General features: G+C 34.3%; 1 protein-coding gene, 1 long non-coding RNA gene and 3 pseudogenes across 2 annotated transcripts; 4 read left to right on the top strand and 1 right to left on the bottom strand.

The window, feature by feature from the left end:
• LOC104732693 (protein transport protein sft2) lies at positions 1-2307 on the bottom strand. The gene is made up of 4 exons (XM_087489307.1): positions 1735-2307; positions 990-1248; positions 780-884; positions 1-285 (listed from the first exon to the last, which is right to left on the bottom strand). Exons 1-4 carry the CDS (start codon positions 1962-1964, stop codon positions 175-177), a joined length of 705 nt encoding a protein of 234 aa, XP_087345433.1. The 5' UTR covers positions 1965-2307; the 3' UTR covers positions 1-174.
• Positions 2308-7652: 5345 nt separating this feature from the next.
• On the top strand, positions 7653-9822 carry LOC147949187 (uncharacterized; annotated as a pseudogene).
• A 1315-nt stretch (positions 9823-11137) lies between these two features.
• On the top strand, positions 11138-12001 carry LOC104710953 (uncharacterized). The gene is made up of 2 exons (XR_755155.3): positions 11138-11182; positions 11269-12001. It is a non-coding gene; the product is annotated as an uncharacterized LOC104710953 (long non-coding RNA).
• A 255-nt stretch (positions 12002-12256) lies between these two features.
• LOC104755493 (uncharacterized) lies at positions 12257-13896 on the top strand (annotated as a pseudogene).
• A 4375-nt stretch (positions 13897-18271) lies between these two features.
• LOC104755486 (YDG domain-containing protein At5g47160 pseudogene) lies at positions 18272-19392 on the top strand (annotated as a pseudogene).
• The last annotated feature ends 2286 nt before the right edge of the window (positions 19393-21678 follow it).

The following is a 21678-nucleotide window of genomic DNA, read 5'->3' as shown; positions in this document are numbered from 1 at the left end:
TTTGGTAGAAATTTTTTTTTCAAAAATAGAAAAGTCATAACAAAACTGTCTTTTGAGCCTATGCGCCAACATATATTACCAGGGTTGTCATTTTAACCATTGTTCAAGATTTTTCATGCTTCTTTATACACCATAGAATCAAGTTACTTTCTTTGAATAGGTCGAGGCAAAAGCTTATCTCCCAAACATTCTAAAGACAGAGGAGGTAAGAGTAGAAGTAAGGAACTTCATTCCCGATGATCCACCAGGGAAGTAGGATATACAGTAGTAAGCCAGTGCAACAACCTATGGATTCACAGAACGAATACAAGAGTTAACGTATAGAATGCGCATATATGCAAGCAAACGTATATATTCCAACATGAAGGAACTATTTTACAGAGTTATATAAACGTATATATTTAGGTGCAATCCAGATCGATAATGGGTGAGTAAATAATTAAATCAAAGCTCTTTCTGTCGCAAGTAGCTTGAACTAGATAAAAAGATGTAAAACAAGCCACAAAACCAACCGGATATAAGAAATTCTCAGTTTCTTCATACTAACCCTACTTTTATTTAGAAACAGCATTAAGAAAAGTCTAAATTTTTGTTCCTAGAACCCATTATGTTTTTGAGGCAAAAACTAAGTTTCTCATTCAAGGAATCCAGGGGAAAAGGAACATCAACATAATCAGATTTTTTAAAATGATATAGTGGAAAATTTTGACAATGAGAAACAGAGGATGAGAGGATATTAAAAGTGGTAGAGAGTGGAGAAGGACGATGAAATTAAGTACCTGTAACGCAGAGAAAATCACAGAGAGAATGTAGCTATGGAGCACCATGGAGACATAGATGGTACCAACCATGGTGGCAATGAAACCTAAAGTTAGTGGAAGCCTCTGGAGAAAGCCAGCAAAACAAGAAATTAACTTTTGTAAGAGAAAATGTAAATGATATAAGAAATGTAACACAAAAAAAAAAAAACAACTAGGTCATGTTATAACCTCTGTCGATGACATGTGAGCGAGTTGATTTTGTGGACCACGGAGAGCAAAGAATGATCCGATGATAAATCCACATCCAAGGGTAAAACAAATAGCAAATTTCTGTGGCATAAGCACCATGACTGGAAGAAACATGGTGAAGGCAATGAAGATGAAGAACACACCACTTGCTAGAAGTAAACCGAAATACATCAAAGCTTTTCCTGAAGGCATACTGTTTGTTGCAGACTGCAAGTTATCTCTAACTCCTTTCGAGACACTGTTAACAATTAAGGTTTCAAAAATCAAGAAAAGAGTTTAAGAAAACAAGCAAGACTACTGAAACCTAATTTACAGGATGGCTTAAGACTACCGAAATCAGATTCCGCTAATGAAGAGATGAACATTGTATTTGCATAGCACATAACATACAACAATCTTACAGGTCCATCATAGACTTATATTAGCTTCAAGTCTACAACAATGCAAACTTCATTTAAGCATAAGAAAGATCTGAGAATATGTGTATTTTGATTAGTCCTTTGATGCCTAAAGAAAGAATACAAAACCTTAAAGCTCCTCACTAATCAAAAACTATTCACTTAACTATAGTTCCAAATCCTAAGGTTCCAGATTTGGTAAATCGCAATTTTCGCAGATTCCAGATTTAACAAGACAAGCGCATCCTCAAATACATAATAGCAGAGCAAGTTGAAGAATCGATCGTGTTAAAAAGTAAGAGAAGAAAGGGAAATGGATGGGTTACACATTAAAGGTGCCGGAAACAGTGTCGTTGGCAGATCTAACGGCGGATTCGATATCGAAGCTTAGAGTTCCTGCGGTATCTTCTTCGAAATCTCTGGATGCTGCGTAAGAATTCCAATCAGCTAGTAGAGACGTTCCTGTTTGCTGCTGCTGCGACGGCGGCGCCTGATCTCCGCCGCTACTACTACTGGTGCCGCTCATCGAGAACCACTCTTTCGCTAATTTCTCCATTTTTTGGTTTTTTTTTTTTTTTTGTGTGAATTTTTTTGGAGCAAAAATGTGTTATCTAAGGGAAATTTCAAAATCTAAAATACCGACGGGCGGTGGTTTTACGTCGGAGCTAATCGCTAGATTTCGAATCGAGGAATCAAGGTTCTGTGAGCGGCTTCAAACGACTGTGTTTTGAGTGTTTTTTTTTTTTTTTTAATTTCTTTTGGCGTTTCTAACGGTGAAGGAATGAAATCATGAATAGTCGTCTTAAACCAACAGTAAAACTAACTATGCAACTTTTTCTATCGATGCTTAAATAACATAGTTAGAACAAATTGTCCAATTTTTGTCAAAGTAATACCACAGTTTATGGCTGAAAAAATATTACGCTATTATGCACAACAAATCTGTAAAAGATAATATGGTAGTGAAACTTTTTAACTCTAGTTCAGTTTTCTTTTTTCAACTAAAGAACAGACTCAAAACAATACCGTTCAAGGTAAGTTGTCTTAGATGCTTCAGTTATGATTAATACTGACAAAAATCAGCAATTTGGATTTGCTAGAAAAAGGGAAAAAAACTTAAAAATACCTCATCTATTTTTTATTTGGAAGTTTAATACCTAGTTTTTTTTGGTTGGAAGAAAAAATACTTCATTTAATTAAAACGTGTGATTTAATACTCAAACTAATAAATTTTGTTAGTTTCATACTTACTATTTTTTGACAAAAATTTTGTAATTTAAATCCTAATCATTTTTTTATAAACCCAAATTGAAATACAATTTTGTTTAATTGTAAAATTTAAACCCTAACCACTCTTTTATAAACCCAAACCGACATATAAATTTGTTTGATTGTAAAATCTAAACCCTAACCACTCTTTGTATACCCAAACCGACATATAATTTTGTTTAATTATAAAATCTAAACCCTAACCACTATTTTGTAAACCCAAACCGACATATAATTTCGTTTAATTGTAAAATCTAAACCCTAATCACTCTTTTGTAAACCCAAGAATTTTTCTTAATTTATAGGTTTATTTGAATTAAAATTAAATTTATTTAATATTTCTTTTTTATTAATTTTAATTCAAATAAAATTATAAATTAATACCATGTCATTTAAAATTAATTATTAATTAATATAGTAAGGGTAAAAACAGAATTTTATTTTGGTCAAAAAATCATAAGTATCAAACTAATAAAATTTATTAGTTTGAGTATTAAATCACACGTTTTAATTAAATGAGGTATTTTTCTTCCAACCAAAAAAGACAAGGTATTAAACTTCCAAATAAAAAATAGATGAGATATTTTTAAGCTTTTTAAACACCGAGTTGATTAAAAAAAACTACATCGAAATTATCTATATATAATAGTAAATCTACTTTTTTATCATCTTTAATCTAACGGCTGAGATTAGTTTTATTATTTTATCTAACGGTTGAAACTTATTAATGATCCCAATAGTTGCAAGTCTTTTTTTTTAAAATAATCGTGTCTCTTCGTCGTACCTTCATCTTTCAAAAATCGCACCTTTTAAGTTTTGCCTCTCTTTGTCGTATCCTCATCTTTTAAAAATCGCACATTTTTGTTTCATACATCTATATTTTACACATCTTTGTTTATAATATATAAATTTTTATGAACTACAAAAACAAGTTTCGAATTTATTGTTTTCAGAGTATTTTTAAAAGTACTCTATATATAATAGCAAACCCACTTTTTGTGTCATCTTTAATCCCCAAGTCCCAACAGTTGCAAGTCTTCTTTCTTCAAATAATCGTGTCTCTTTGTCGTACCTCCATCTTTCAAAAATCGCACCTTTTAAGTTTTGTATCTCATCGTCGTACCCCATCTTTTAAGAATCACACCTATTAATTTTTGCACATTTTTGTTTCACATCTCTATATTTTACACCCTTATATTTTACACCTCTTTGTTTATTCTATATATAAACTTTTATGAACTACAAAAACAAGTTTCAAATTTATTGTTTTCAGAGTATTTTTAAATGTGAAAAATAAAATCAAAGAATTGTTTATTGGAGTGTTTTTAAATTAACCTGCATCAATCAATCTCTATATCAAGGTATTTTTATGAACTTGTTAGTGTCCATTCCGAAAAATGGTTTTGTTCCCTCATCCGTTTCGTTCTTATATATAGATTATAGATTAACGAAAAGTTTGGTTATTCTTAAGTTCTCTGAAACAAAAACAACTTATTGGGATCAACGGTTCAGATAATAAAATAAATAAATCGGATGGTTGAGATTAGTCACTTACTCACTCCTCTTTCTTCTAAACAGTTGCATCGTTTTAAGTCTTCTCTCATCTTTAGGATGCCAATCTATGCGATTTTTGCCTTTTCGCATCCATTGGTTTATATATATATATATATATATAATTCTAAACTTTAGCGTATGATTTGATGTATAATTTTCTTAACAAAAAATATACTTCCAGTTCCGATATCTCTTTTTAATTTGTTTTGGAATAGCTGTGTCTGGTTTTCATAATTTGCTTATGACTCCAACCATATGGTATATGGTGCTATATATTGGTATCCTTTCTTAATTCGCTATTAGAAATTGTCTTTGTTGTTGACCATTATCAATCGAAATACATACAAGGCTGCTTCTCTCTTGGTTTATTTACTGTATCGAGAAAATACTAAATGCCACTTGTCAAAGGAAGGTCAAAGATTGGGATCGGAGTAGATGGCTGGATTGAGTTTCGTTTCCCCTTCACTTTGATATGCGATTTTTCTTTCCATAGATTACCGATTCACACAATCACAATCAATATTCCGATGTTGTAAGCGTTTCTACTTTCTAATGATATTCCTCTTTTATTTTAGTTTTTTAGTTTTTGTGTGTTTGTGATGTTACACCTTGCTACTATCGTTTGAATGTACATTTTGCCGTCACACAATTCTCTCATTATCTTTCCCTCATGGAATATAGTGTATCTTGCTAAAGGTGATTTTTTTTTAAGTTGACGTCCTTTCATTTGTTGAGAAGGTATATCCTTAACAGGCACCAATGTCATCGTTCTATTCACTTTGATGATTCTTCGCTTTCATATAACGGTCTTTGTGGATGAACAAAATGACATTGAAACCTTAATATAATTAGAAGATTATGTATACAACACTCTCTCATTGTGTTACGTTTATATGACTGCACGCGTAGAATACTCATACTAATTACTGTATATATATTATATTATATTGTTCAATTCGATTTATATCCACAAGAAGGGAATGTCACTTTACCTATTTTATTTTGACAAATCTAATACGTTCATCATATTCATTTTTGATGTATAATAATAGATTTCAAAGTTTAGAGTCACTCACCAACTAATATAGTTTAGATCGGTCTATGTCGTTGATGTTCTGCTAATCCGTATGTCTATTTGAGCAACAATAAAAACCCAAAAAAAAAAGTGTGGACCATATGTTGTCTCACATGTCTTGCTACATTGGAAAAAGAAAGTTCTGGGATTGAGTACTAACAGTCTAACATTTTCATATTTTAGTTGCTTCGTTGCATATCCTTATTAATAATAGGAGTATCACAAAAAGAGAAAATTTAACCTCTCATCAACCAAAGATAAGATATAGATGTATTAATAATAGGAGTATCACAAAAAGAGAAAATTTAACCAACATACATATTGAGGATAAACATAAAAACTCCTTTACTTCGTTGCATATCCTTATTCTTGTATCCTTGCGTGTGGCATAAACTCCACTCCCTGCAGAGACGGTTTTTTCAGATTATTCCAAATAATTTCACATTTCAGTTATCTAAGCTTTCTTTCAGGAAGATAACTCAGCAATGGAGTGATTTTCGATCCTTTAGGAATTAAACTTTTTGTAGCATGAGTAAAATGAACCACTAATCATAGAACTTTGATTAATGCTAGATTTATACAGACGGCTATGTTTCCTTAATGTAACAAATGGATATAGTTTTGTAGCAACATATAGAAAACCTCTGTTAATGTTATTCTATTTTTTTTTTTTTAATACGTGTTCTGTTTCGTGTTGTTATCACTACAAGAAAACATGCATTTTGGGACCACAGTTTGTGACTACTTATTCAGTCGCACAATTTAGCGACTTTTTTGCGACTAACTTGCGACGATTAAGCGACTACAAAAATATTGGAGAGAACAACGTCACTTATTAACGACGAAACATAAACGTCATAAAAGGGTCTCAAATAAGCGACTACATTAGGACTATTTTGCGTCAAAAAGAAATTCGTCTCATAATGGTCACAATTTTGCGACTATTCTGCGACTAGTTCTATAGTCGGTAAGAATAGTCGCAAAGAAGTCGCATATTGAGGACTTATTTGCGTCCACATTTGTTACTCCTACCACGTAACAAAGTAGTCACAAATTGCGACTATATTGTGACACGTATCTGAAGACTTTGCGACTAACATCGGACTTCGCTACTGTTTTAAGACTGTTTAGCCACTCTCCATATTTTTTATTTTGAAATTTCACATTTGAGATTCATCTACATGTTTAGGTTGAAGTTTATACTTTGTTTTGCTCAATTTGTCAATAATAACTTTCTCAAAGTATTAAATTTCAATGTCTATAAACTAAACATCCATAACTTCAAAATTTATCCTAAGTGTTACATGTTCATTTATAAGAATGTGTTCCAATGAAGAAAAATCAAAACTAAGTAATATAAACATTGTTTAACTAAATCTTACTATTATAAGTACTCTATTGTATCTACTATGAGTCTCCTTAGTGATTTATATTGTTCATAATGTGTAGAATTCAAGATTTTTATTTTGTGACTTTAATAAGGTAGTGTTAAAATAGTCACACATTGCGACCCTTTTGCCACAATATTACGACTAACACCTGATTTAGCTACTCTTTTAAGACTGTTTAGCCACTTTATATATTTTTTATTTTAAAATTTCACATTTGAGATTCATCTACATGTTTAGGTTGAAGTTTATACTTTGTTTTGCTCAATTTGTCAATAATAACTTTCTCAAAGTATTAAATTTCAATTTCTATAAACTAAACATCTATAACTTCAAAATTTATCCTAAGTGTTACATGTTCATTTATAAGAATGTGTTCCAATGAAGAAAAATCAAAACTAAGTAATATAAACATTGTTTAACTAAATCTTACTATTATAAGTACTCTATTGTATCTACTATGAGTCTCCTTAGTGATTTATATTGTTCATAATGTGTAGAATTCAAGATTTTTATTTTGTGACTTTAATAAGGTAGTGTTAAAATAGTCACAAAAGAGTAACAGTTTGCGGCTGACTTGCAACTGATTTGCTATTTTGTTTTGGCGGTATATCTTCCCACCACTTATTAATCTAATTAATTTGGTTGCGACTGGTTTGCGACTAAAGTGCGACCTAGTTTCGATATTAACTAGGCAAACCCATTAAACGACTAAACACTTCTTCCTTCTTTTTCATTTCGATCTAGGGTTTTCGAGAGAAAACCTCTCAACTCTCCTTCTCTCAAACCTCTCCATCATCTCCTTCTGTCAATCCTCTCCTTCTCTCAAACCTCTCAATTCTCTCAATCCTCTCCTTCTCTCAAACCTCTCAATCCTCTCCTTCTCTCAATCTCTCAATCGTCTCCTTCTCTCAATCTCTCAATCGTCTCTTTCCTCTCCTTCCTCTCAATCGATCTAATGCCTCCTAAGGGTAAGGCTTCTTCCAGAGGTTGCGGTGCCAGAACCGCCACCGGTGTCCGAATCTATAATCCGAGTAACAGTTTGTCTTCTCAATCGTCGAACCCCTCTCAACGGACGCAGTCGGCAAGCCATTCACACCAAAGTCGACCTTCTCAGTTCCCGCCGACGACAAATCCAGCTCCGATAACGAGTCCGTCGCCGAGTACCCATCCACCGTCAAGGGAAGATCCTGAACCGCGGAGGGAACTTACACCGCCGAGTACAAATCCACCGCCGAGTACAAATCCACCGCGGAGGACAAATCCTCACCAACTGCCTCCTCATCAGCCGCGGAGGACAAATCCTCACCAACTGCCTCCTCATCAGCCGCCTCCTCATCAACCGCCTCCTCATCATCAACCGCCTACTCATCAACCGGAGCAACTACCTCCTCATCAACTGCAACCGCAACAAAACCCTAATCATGAAGAGGAAGATAATGGCGAAGAAGGAAACCAAGAGCAACAAAATCCAAATGTCGATTACTACCAAGAGCTTTTGGATGGGTTGCTAAGACTTCCAGGCCGAGAACATCTACCACTCTTGTCTGAGCATCCTATCCCTGGCCGAGAAACGCTATGGTATGAAATTCTTTCCTTTGCTACTCGGTTGCTTGTAGTTGATTACGGTTGCTTGTTGTTGATTACTAAGTTTGTAGTTGTTTCTTTAAGTGTCAATAATTCTAGTTGTTGTTTGATATTCAATAAGTATAGTTGTTGCTTTAAGTGTCGGTTGTTTGATATTCAATAGTTTGTTTCAATTGTTTCAAGTCCATATTTAGTAGTAGACTTACTCATTTTATGTAACAGGTTTAACCGGCAGAAAGGTCAGCTGTCTCGAGCGATTTCTGGAATATTGAGGAGAAAGTTTGATGGGCCTTACTACAGTTGGAAGGTTACTCCAGTCAACATTCAAGAGCGATATTTCAGGACATTTGCGGTAAGGTTTACTCCTTATTTCTGTTATTGTTGCTAACTATGTTTTGGTATTGTTGCTAACTATGTTTTGTGTTATTGTAGCGGAAGTACAATTGGGATATCGGCATTACTGAGCTCGTTAAAGCAGGTTTCTTGAAGATAGCCAAGAAAAGGATGAAAGGAATTGTCAGTCAAGTTAGGAGGAGTGGTGTACAACCACCATGGATTGTGGTGAAAAAGTATGGCCTGTTATGGTGGAATATTGGCAGACCCCTGATGCAATTGAGAAGAGTGAGAATGCTTCACAGTGCAGAAACTCTGATCGTGGAGGTCTTGGAGTGCACAAACACTTAGCTGGTCAAAAATCATTTGTGCAAATTCATCAAGAGATGGTAAGACTTATCGAATTCAGCTCAAAGTTTTTCTGATATTTCCATGTTTTTCTGATATTTACATGATTTAATCTGTTTCACTATCATTGTAGGAGGAAGAGTTGGGGCGTCCTGTGTCACTAGTGGAAGTGTTTCTTAAAACACACACTCGTCCGGATGGAACATTTGTGGATCAAAAAGCCAAACAAGTTGCTGAGACATATGATAGAACCATAGAAGAGAGACAAGCTGAAACAGAGGTAGATGGTCCAGATGGTTCAGAGAGTTCAACACATTATAATCTTTCCCTTGATGAAAGAAATGAAATCTTCCTTCAGGTAATTTTGTTTCTGTCTGTTTTTTTTTTTAAATCTGGTTCCATTTAGTCTGTGATGATTACTGAATGTTTATCTCTTGGTTTAGTGTACTCATACAGACCACAAAGGCAACCCATTTGGACTTGGATCACTTGTGGAGACACTAAAGAAAAGGAAAAGGGCAGAGAGTTATACAAGTGCTTCTCCAACAACTCTTGGGGAGCTTCAAGATGAACTTCGGCGCAAGATTTCTGAACACGAGGCTGAGAATGCACGACGTGATCAGGAACACCGAGAGTCTCAAGCTGAACTGAAGAGGCTTCTCCTCTATATGAAAGAAACAAATCCTGAGTTTGAAGCTTTTATGGTTTCTCCTCCTGAATCATCCAAACCTCCAACCACCCATCCAGCTACCGCACCTGCAACCAATGCACAACTCACTGGCGGAGGAACCACACCAGGCACCACACCAGTCTCCAGTCCAGCTGCCAATTCTCCTTCCTCTAATACTGCTTCCAATTGAACTTGTTACAATTCCCTTTTTTTTTTTTAATGAACTTGTTTTGCTTTTGAATACTTTTTGGATGATCTTTTTGTTTAGGATGATAAGTTTTAATGATTAGTACCTTAAATCATCATTACTTTTGATTAATATCATTTCAAAATCCGAAATTAATCAAATTTAGGATTGCTAAACCGTGACTAATTTGTGACCAAACCAATTCAAAAAATGTAACTACTTTGTGACCAAACCAATTCAAACAATGTGACCACTTCGTGACCATATCCAAATTACATAAATAGTCACAAAAAAGTCCCCAAATAGAGTTGGTTGCAGTTTAGTCGGAAACTGTAACTACCACATTTGGTCACACAAACGTCGCTAATATACGACTATATTAACGAGTCTTAAATCAGTCGCAAATAAGCGACCATGTTGCGACCAACAAATTTTGTGACCGTTTTTTAGCGACCATTGAGCGACCATTACGGGTGTCGCAAATGGCATGTTTTCTTGTAGTGTATGTTTTTTTATGTATTTCAGTCATAGATGCTTCTTTATCAAATTATGAAAGTCATCTAATAGCAAGAAAATTGTCATCGGTAGTGTCTTAATGATAAATTCATAGATATTAAGGGGGGTGTATTGAATCTGATATTTTAGGAGATTTGCTGAGATTTTAATATTTTGGAATTTTGGGCGATTTAAGTGTAATTTTGGGAAATTTTGATATTTTGGCAGATTTTTTGAGATTTGGGTTTTGGGATTTGGTGAGATTTGATTATAAATTTTAGGTGATTTTAGAATATAGAAAGGAAAGAAAAAAAAAACAGCTTGATTCAACCTCACGTGATCTTCACTCGATCACACTTTGGTTAACATAAAATAAATTACAATGTGTATCTTGTTATTACAATGAAAGTGTGATCTTCACGTGAGGTTGAATCGGTGTGGTTTGTTTGCCTGTGTAGAGAGGATTGGATAAAGTCGATGTTAGATGATGGTGACCAGACGAGTTCAGAATTACAGTGTAAGAGATGATTCCAACGCCAAAGCCTTCTAAAAGTCTCCCCATGTAAAGGAAGGAAGTATCCTACAAAACCATAATGATGTAGAGAGTTAAGGTCAACCAACAAGTTTAAATCCCCACTCTAGACAGAGAATGGTCTGACCAAACTGTTGGAGATGAATAACCACACTGATCATATTCGAAAAACATAAGAGGTTTAAGAAACAAAATCAGAAAATTATTTAATAGTTTGCATGTTTGTTAAGGATTAGATTAGTTCAAAGACAGTGACACTTATTTATTGTTATGGACACTGGATATACACCTGTTGAACAATCACAAAACATAGATTGGAGCAAGGATCACGCAACGGTATGATATAAATTCCATCTTTTCTTTTAGCCTATGCTCTCTTTTAGGTTCAATCTTGTTGGCTGATTATATATTTATTTGGCTAGTTTTCCAGAAGGAAACAAGGATGTATCCAAAGAAAGTTACCGCACTTCTCGTGATGATGATGGATGTAGTACAAGGAGTGCCAAAACGCGTCGCTCTCCTGATAGGAGGACACAGCAAGACAGTGGAAGCAGAGGAGGGAGTTTGCGTTCCAAGGATTGCCATGGATGGGCAAGACACAAGCAAGAACAGAGATGGAGCCAATTCTTTCCCGCTTTCTCCTTCGTCTCTCTATCTCTCTTTCAGTTTCCCCGAGGATTGCCATGGATGGGTTCGACCAAGAACAAGATTATCAGAATTCGATTGGTTCAATAATTGGTGGCATCGAATTTGAAGCCGAAGAAGAACCCATTATCCCTGAAACTCATATTTTTTTTATTCTGTTCTACAACTCCCCCTAATCTATCTTCTTTCTCCATCACGAATCTGACTTGAAATTGAGTGAAATTGAGAATATGGAGTTGTTTTTCATAGTGAATCGGTAACTAATAATGGGATTTAGGATTGATTCACTCGATTACACATCAACAAATATTTCTAGGATTTATAAAGAGAGAAGAGAGAACGAGAGAACGAGAGAACGAGAGAGGAGAGTTTGCAAAAAAAAAAAAACTGAGCAAAAGATTCCTTTTCTTTTGTAGATCGAAGAAGTGTTTTTAAAATATTTTAAAATTTCACCTTCAAAGGTGTGATTTTGTAAGACATTATTTTCAACTAAAAATGTTTGAAAAGTCTCCTAAAATCACATCCAATAGGTTTTTTAAGAAAATTTGTGATTTTTTGAATAACAGTAGATTTGAAGTGAGATTTATAAACTATTGACTGAATAACCAGAGATTTTAAATGATTTTTATAAATTTCACATTCAATAACATAGGATTTCAGATGATTTTAAAAAATCATCAATTAAATAACAGGGGATTTAAGAATATCCCAAAATCTCTTAAAATTTTCAGTTCAATACACCCCCCTAAAAGTTCAGTCAGTCAAATGGTCTCAAATATTGGTTTGGGAGTTGGGTTAACACAAAATTCTGTTTGGTTAATTATATACTAGGTACTAACCCGCGAAAAACCGCAGGCTGAATTTTTTTTTTTGATGAAAATTTATAATAATTTATTTTGTTATTATGTTATTTATTAATTTTTAAAATCTAAGTTGTTAAACAAAACTGATATAGATTTTATTCGATTAGATTTGGTAAAAAATGTTGATAAAATCTGTAGTTGTAGATTTTATTCGATTAGATTTTTAAAATCTTAGCTGTTAATTTTTAATAATATTTTTTTAAAGTATGAATTAGTTTAGATTTGAATAGATTTTATTTTTTTGGTTAATTACATATATATGTGAGATCATAACTAGGTAGGCTTGTTGTTGTATAGGCCGAGTCTAAGATACCTCGTGAGAATGTTAAATCTAGTTCAGTTTCAGAAGAAGATTCTAATATCCAGGAACCTTGGTACTGGGATCCTGATGTGGACCCTAAGTTGAAGGTACTTAACAGCAAATCAGAAAGAAAACAATATAAATAACTACATAAATAAGATCAATTTACAACTCTTGTTATTTTAGGCCGAGTACAAGAAACATTCACATGTTAGATCGATGCCACTGTATGTTACCGATCCTAAATATTATGACTTAGCTGAGCTGAAGAGGCAAGTAACACTCTGGATTCCAAATAATAACAAGCATCCATGGTATGATGCTCCTGCTACGGTGAAGGTAATAGCAAATCAGCAAATACTAGTGAGGAATTGCTAGAATTAAGAAGAATATAGAAATGCTAATTAACACTTGTGTTATATATTTTTTTTTTATGTTTGAAGGTGAAAACAAAAAAGGGTGTTTGCCATTTGAAAATAGAATTCACATTGGGATGGCCTCCTCATGGAGTCTATGAGATGCTTACTAATCCAAGAAATATGAATTTCTTCAGTTTATTCGACAGGGAGTTTCGCCAACGTCTGGTTTGTTTTATCTTCATATCGTTGCATTGTATGATTCAAATTTAGTGTATTAGTTATTATCAGTAACTGAAAGGGAGTTTCGCCAACGAATCAACAAAGGTTTTGAAAAAGGATGGACCGAGGCAGATCACGGATGTGAAAAAAACTTTGAGATGGAAGGTCCTTGGGTGCACTATAGCTATCCCGAATTCCCGATACATCTAGTCATCGATGAAAACCATCAAAATCTTACTGTAAGAAGCTTCTCCGAATCCCCTCACATGAACACAACTGTTTTTGTGTGTTTTGGTGATTTAATTTGTTGATCTCTTGCTTAGGCAAAATATAAGAAGAAGAATATATGTCGTGCATGAAAGTGTTTGAGGGTAGCTGGAAAATAAAGCCACTATACGCAGATCACGAACGCTTATGCAAGTCTATAGGTCACGGATTAATGATGAAGAGTACAAAAAATGTAGTGGCGGAAAAGGAAGTATTGGATCAAAGGTGACAATGGAGCAGATCTTTCAGCCTTGTACTCTTCTTAATGTGCCACCGGTTTCGTGGTTCATACGTAAGATCACCATCAGAACAATCAAGAATTTGCTCGAAGATCTTAGACAATATATTATCAATATCCACAAAAGCAGGGCCGGTCCTATATTCAAATATACATGATATATAATTTTTGCAACTACTGGAAGTGGTGCAGCTTAGTAATGTAGTAGGCAAGCGAAGAATAGTTTAATCGGGATTCAAAATTGTTAATGTTGATTATGTATTTTTTGACCAGACCAATGATTGACCTTCTATTTTAATTTTTCTTGGGTCAAATATATAACTTTTTAGAGTTAAAAATCTATATATACCATATTAACAAAACTACAGATGGAAACAAATTTGACTATGATTAGAACGTGTACACAAAAATAAAAATAATTTGTGACTATATATGAACGTACGTTTTATGTTATAAATAGATCATTTCATTATCAATTAATCTACATCAAACATATCTTACATTGTTGACAAAAAAAAAAAGAGAAAACTATATCTGAGAAATATACAATATTGGTTTGTTAAAAATGGGCTCCTCCAAATTGATTGTTACATGCATTTTTGTTGCTATGCTGGTCATTGCATGTGACCTTCTCTCAGGTACATGTTATTTCAAATATATATATTTAACTATAACATCTACAATTTCTTATCTTTCTTCAAAAAACAAGATTCTTAATTTTTTTTCTTTTCATGATTGATAGTTGAAATGGGAATTAGGGTGCAAGCTCTACCTCCGATTTGTGGACCAGATTGTACTGGTGGATTCTTGAAAAAAGACTGCATTAAATATTGTGTAGGTTTGTCTTATAAAAATGGTGCTTGCATTTTATTCCATGGACTTTCTTCACAAAATCGTTGTTGTTGTTTTTAAATTAAAAAATATAATTGTTCATACTCTTTGATCCAATATGTTTACGTTTTGATATAATAAAGAGTTTTATTTCAATGGGAATACCATACATATATATACATGCAATTTCATTATTGTTAATAGTATTTTTTATAATAATTAATACTAATTAATTCATATATATATATATAATGAAATGAATATATATTATTTATCTCACGATTTTATATAATGAATATGTTCTATTTTAAACTATACGAGTGAACATTTGTAGTTAGCTAATTAGTTTATGCTTTTTAGTTTTGAAGTTATATATACTTTATACAAATTCATATTACTAGTAGTCTAGTATAAAGAAACGCACATTGTTGAATAAATTTATTTCAGAAGATGATTAAATTTGGAAATAACTTTGGGTATCGACCTATCTATATATAATAGCAAACTCACTTTTTGTGTTATTTTTAATCCAAAGTATGAGATTAGTTCTATTTTTTTTTTGGTAGGCCATAGGGGATTAAATCCCCTACAATTTATTTAGAAAAAAGAAAATTACAACGAAACAAAGCGTGGGATCGCAGTCCCATTAGAGTCTTCTAACAGAGTGAAAGACAAATCTACCGGACAAACGTCCAAATAATGAAACCCAAGCGGTAAGGGAAACGCATAGTTAGCTAATCCATCTACTAGACGATTAGCTTCTCTATGCACATGAGAAATTCGAACTGTCCAGTTCTTTACAAGAAAGCCATAGCACAAACGCACTAGGAATGACAACGGATGAGAATCACTGATCCCTGTCTGTAGAAAACCAACAACCACCTCAGAGTCCACCTCCAACTCAACACAGCTCATCTGACACTCCCAAGCCAGTACCAAACCGTAGTAAACCCCCCAAAGTTCTGCTAATGGTGCCGAACAAATACCAATATTCAAGGCAAACCCACGGCACCAATCCCCAGTAGTAGACCGCAAAACTCCTCCTGCAGTTGCTAACCCGGGGTTACCCCTAGACGCCCCATCGGTGTTAACTTTACACCACCCTTCCCTAGGACGGACCCATGCGATCAACCGCTCCACCCTACCAGGTCTTCTATTGCCCTTACTCGTCTCTAAATTTGCCTGGTAAACCTCCTTAGCAAGATCTCGCAGAAACTTCACTCTATCTCGACATTTACCCACCACACCAAAAACATTGCCACACCTCCACTTCCAGCCCCATCAAACAGTCATAGCAAAAGCCGTGGACCATGGGCAACCACCAACATCAGACTGATCCCCCAGGTTCGCGTAGATCCATTCAAACAAAGTCCTTTGAAAGAAAGCATCTCTTTTCTGTCTTGGCACTAGCCTGTTCCAAACTCCTGACATGGCAGGGCAATCACGCAAAATATAAATAATTGTCTCTTCTCCACTCTTACATACCTGACAAATCCCATTATCGCATAGGTGTCGACGCTTTCGCTCCATATTTGTCATCAAGATTTGGTGAGCACCCTGCCAAAGAAACAACCTCACTCGCTCTGGTACCCTGACCTTCCATACACGATCAAATAGAGCACTTAAATCTGGTTGCGGTACAGTATCTCTAGTAATGAAACGATATGCTGACTGAACCGTAAACCTCCCATCCGGACTTTCCCCCCAAGATAATCTATCAGAGGCACCCGTAACAGTATCCACCACAACTGCTGCAAGACGTAGCCTAACGTCCATAGAAACATAAGGTAGAATAGTATCCAGCTTCCAACCCATTCCACTACTCCAGACATCACATACACGGACTTGATCAAAGTCTACCGGTAAAGGTCCCATGACATTATTCTATCTAACGGTTTAAAATAATCAATGATTCCAACAGTTGCAAGTTTTTTTTCCTTCAAATAATCATATCTCTTTGTCGTATCCCCATCTTTCAAAAATTGCATCTATTAATTTTTGCATCTTCTCGTCGCATCCCCATTTTTCAAAAATCGCACCTATTAATTTTTGCACATTTTTGTATCACACCTCTATATTTTACTCATCTTTGTTTATTATATATAAACTTTTATGGACTACAAAAACAAGTTTCAAATTTATTATTTTGTGAATATTTTTTACATACAAATTAATAAATAAAATTAAAGAATTATTTTATTGGAGTGTTTTTTAATTAACCTACATCAATCTTCAGTTCAAAGTATTTTTATATTGCGTTGCATTGTAATAGATATAGAAAGATTTATGAAACTCACTGAATCAATGACAGAAGCTTACGAACCTGTTAGTGTTTACTTATGAACATGAACTTGTTAGTATCCATTCGGTTAAATACGAATAAAGTTAATTTCTTCGTTAGATTATTATTTACAAAAACGTTTTGTTTTTTTTTAATTGAAAATTTAAGTTTTTTAAAGTTTGTTTGAACGTGTTATTAAATCTATTTTACTACTGAAGATAGTGTTATTAATTCAGCGGTTATCTTATCAACCATTGCAATGGTTGAGTGAATATGTTTATTCTATAAACTTACGGTTGCAAACGTATCTTCACAACCTTTGAACCTTATAAAACTCTGTTTCTTTTGCCCCAAAAACAATCAAAAGAAGATAATTTTAAAAAATAAAACGTAAAAGAGAACAATAAGAGAGATTCAAAAGACCAAAATTTGAGAAGTAGTTTTTTTGTTTTCTTTGTGAAAAAACACAAAAAATCTCGATTCAATCATTATCTAAATTCACCAGAGATACACATCGATCGCCAAAGACTAGAATTAGTGGTTAAAGACAAAAATATTGCACTAATAATTAAACAAACACCGCCGTCTATCCTGAGTATTGTTAACTTTTGTTTTTTCGAGTCTTAGTGGAATCCCCAAAGTAAAACATACTAGTGACGAAGATAACAACAAAACAATTACCATAATAATTACTCCGTCTTCTCGTCTTCAGGTTCATTGAATATTTTTGTTTAATTTGTTCTCTTCACTTCCTTTTTTCTTTCTTTTTTTACTGTGTTCAATTCACTGTATTTGCTAAGTTTCGTACATTTCTGTTCGTTTTTTGGTGCATACAAAAAAATTTCGCTCCTTTTTGTTTTGGTTTCTAAAACTGAGGCATGTTTTCGATTTTTCTGAAACTCAAATATACTCTTTGTAAAAGAAAAAAAAAGTATACGCTTTGTTCTTGGAATTTCTTGTTTTGTAGTTGAATTTTTTCATCGAAATATCTGGATCTTAATTAGGGTTTGATATGGATTTTTGTTATATGTTGAAGATCTAACCTAGGTTATTGTTTTCTTTTTTTACAATCTCCATGATTTTACTCGCACCAACGGTTCGAATTTCAAAATTTTTAACTCTCCGTAACCTTCGTATTTATCCCTTGTGTTATTGTTACAGTTCGTTCACACTTGTGCCGTATCTATACACTTTTATACGATTTGACTTTTGTGATTCTCATGTCATTTTCTTGAAACTTCGAAGTTTAAATATATTAAACTGACTAAAAACTTCATCAATGTTCTTTGCATCTTTCTTGATTAATGTGTGGGAACAAAGAAGTATCCTTTATTTTTTTATTTTTTATGAGTGTCTCTTGAGTTTGGAAATCAAAAAGTACTTAGCGATTACTAAAGTCAGTTGATGTTGTGTGCAGGATGATGATTCAAACGATCTCCCCTTCTGTCATAAGTTACACAAAAGAGGATTCGAATGGTTATGGAGATAGCAAATGTGTTGATGTTGCTCGTCACTATTACCATATGCCTAAGGAAGTGGAATCGTTTGAGTCGGTTATGAAGATGGCTGACTTCAATGTAGCGGGTAATGGTAATGTTGGCAATGGGAAGTTTCCTCCAGCTAAGAGGAAGGTTCCCTTTATTTTCTGAATGTAAAGTGAAACCTCCAAGCTTTGAGGAAGGTACTAGGCTAATGACTTCCCAAAGCAAAAGAAGACCTTCTTTTGGCAACTTTCAGAGGTATCCTTTGGTAGCCAGAGCTGTGGCGAAACATAGACTCTCATCATTGGCTAAGAAGAAGTTGAGTAATGCAGCTTCAACAAAGAGATGAAAGACGGTTAAATGAACTTGGATTCATCCCCCGGGTTATACAACAAAATCGGATTACCAAAGATCTTAGCCCACGCGAGAAAGTTCTCAAGGTGTTGCGTCTTTTCAAACTTGTGCATGATGAGTTTGATCGTGAAAGGGTACCACGACGGGGTGAATCAAAAAATGCAGCGAGCAGGGCACATCTCAGGACTCGGAAGGTTCTCATGGAAAGGGGGATGCAACTGAACGAGAAAAAGATGATTGGACCAGTCCCTAGAATCGAGGTTGGAGATGAGTATCAATTCAAAGTAGAGCTCAACATAATAGGTCTTCACTTTAACATGAGGGGTGGGATTGATTACATGGAGCAAGGGAATATGCAACTAGCTACGAGCATTGTTTCATTGGAAGGTAGTGGTTACACCGATAGATGTGGTTCGGATGTGATGTTTTACTGTGGTGAACGAGGTCACAAGGGTGTAAAAGTAATCAAAGATCAGAAGCTTGTTGCGGGGAAGATGGCTTTAGCTAATAGCATGAAGATAAAGACTCCAGTGCGAGTGATACTTGGCAAAGAGAGAGCGGACTATAGAGGAAAGGATTATGTGTATGATGGTCTATACATAGTTGACAAGTTTTGGACAGAGAAAGGACCTCACGGTAACATCATGTACAAGTTTAAGCTTAGTAGAGTAGCTGGTCAACATTCTCTTGACTTTTCAAAGGGTTAGTGTTAGTTTCAGGTTTTACTATGGGCTTCCAACTCAAAACCAATTGGCAATGAGTGGATTGGCCCTAACCCTTTATATATTACTTAAATCATTTCACATCTTTCCGATGTGGGATATTTTACACTAACACATCCCCCCGTCACGCTCAGGCATGACCATCTGAAGCGTGGGCATATGTGGGAACAATATCCACGGGGTGGTCCAATAATCTACCTGCTTTGATACCATGTTAGATTCGGACTTTACTATGGGCTTCCAACTCAAAACCAATAGGCAATGAGTGGATTGGCCCTAAACCTTTATATATTACTTAAATCATTTCACATATTTCCGATGTGGGATATTTTACACTAATAGTTAGTGTGAGATGAAACTTTGTTTTTTGGTTTTTTTTGGGAAGATAGTACTTACAACTTAGGTGAGGTACTTGTAATATCAAATCAACTTAGGTGAGGTAGCTCCTTGTAATAGCAAACCAATTTTATGTGAGAAACTTGTAATATGAAACAATGGTGCTTCTAATGCCTACGTATCCTTTTGTGTTTCTGAATTTCATATATGTTACTTTTGGTTTTTAACAAATTCTTGAATGATTTCTTAATTCTTAAATTAGATTTTGAGACAATTTTATATTGAAGTTACATTAAAACTTTAACTGATTGATACAAAGCCGCCTTTGAAAGAGTTTTAATTTGTTGTTTGATAACACCTCCAAATTTAAAAATTCTGAGTATTATTTTCTTTCAATTTATCAATCAACATTGATTCACTCATCTTTGTTAAAATTTGAATTGTTTTATTTATTGATTCATTCATTTAACTTTTATTTGGTGTCATTTTCCATCTAATACCCACTTCATTCATATCTTCCAAGTATTAATTTAGTTAATTGATTGTGATTTATAATTTTCATAGATTTATCTTTTTAGTCAATTTGGTTGGTTGCAGGGTTGCAGGCTTGCAGCTATGGGCTCTTTCTCCTTGCTTCTCTTATTATTTTTTGTAAATTTTAAGAGAATAATAATTTAAATCTTGTTTTATGTGAATATCTTTTAAAATTGATTATCTGAGTATGATTCAGCAAGTCTTGATTCATAGATTTTAACATTATTCTCTTATTGTCACTTAATCGATTTTTATATATACAATAAATATCTTAGTTATTATTTTTGACTTTTATACTATACAGTTAAAGAATTACTATAAAGTTTCCTCGAAATGTAAAATTAACAATATTAGTCATTTCAAGTTTTCACTTTTCCGTGCGGCAACGCACGGGCCGACATCCTAGTAATAACAAGAGAAATACCAATCAAAGGGAAAAAAGTTTCAGAGACGAAATCATAAAAAGAAGAATCCGATAGGAAGTCGAGAAAAATCATTAAATTGCAATCTTGTGCAATATTTAGTGACTTCCTCCATCTTGCTACCTTCGGCATTAGCATCATCTTCAAGAGGAGGCATCTCAGCGTCGGCTTCAACGGCATCATCTTCATCAATGCTCAATCCAAGCTTCAGCATCCTGTGGATTCTGCTTCCAAAAGTGTTGGGCTCATCGAGGCTGAAACCTGAAGTGAGAAGGGCAGTCCCAAAGAGTAGAAGCAATTTAATGATAAGCTAAAGAACTAACCAATCAAAAACGTTGTATTTCCATATACACAAAATTTATAAATCCAGAAGTACTTTTTATCTTTTTTGTTGTGGTTTACTAGAATTCTAAACTAATAATTTTCAACAAAACAAAAATCTAAGAAAAAATTACTAGTAAAATAATAATAATTTTTTTTTAATTACGCATAAGATTTGTATTAGAAAAACGGAGAAGTTGGCATGCAATATGTTGGTTTAAATTGTATAAGCGGAAGTAAAATAGAGAGAATGTAAGAGAGAATATGAGATTGTATTAGAATAGAGTTTACAATGTCGGCCAATGGCCTTAAATAGTAAAAGAAAAACTAGGGTAAATCCCTATTACAAACGATGACTATGAGATAGGGACATAAGGCAAGTTGATGGAGGATTCCAAGAATGGAAAGCGACATGACTCGGTTTCCTTAAGAGAAGCTACTCGTGATCTTTTGCTTCCAACGGCTCTTTATTCCTTCGAGATCCTTCTAATGGGCCTTATTAGGCTGCTCAGCCTCGCCCCTCCTCATTTCACTTCGATATGGCTCGGCCTTATTGAAAGCGTACGGACGGCCGTACGGACACCTCCTCGTCTCGAGTACCTTATGGTCAATACTCCCCCTCAAGCTTAGCCAAGTATAACGGCTAAGCTTGGAACCC

The sequence above is a fragment of the Camelina sativa genome, chromosome 2 (assembly GCF_030686135.1).
Source record: "Camelina sativa cultivar CO46 ecotype springtype chromosome 2, ASM3068613v1".
In the NCBI taxonomy this organism is placed as follows: domain Eukaryota; kingdom Viridiplantae; phylum Streptophyta; class Magnoliopsida; order Brassicales; family Brassicaceae; genus Camelina; species Camelina sativa.
The sequence above is the reverse complement of the archived record's forward strand: the minus strand, read 5'-3'. Positions and strand labels throughout refer to the sequence as shown.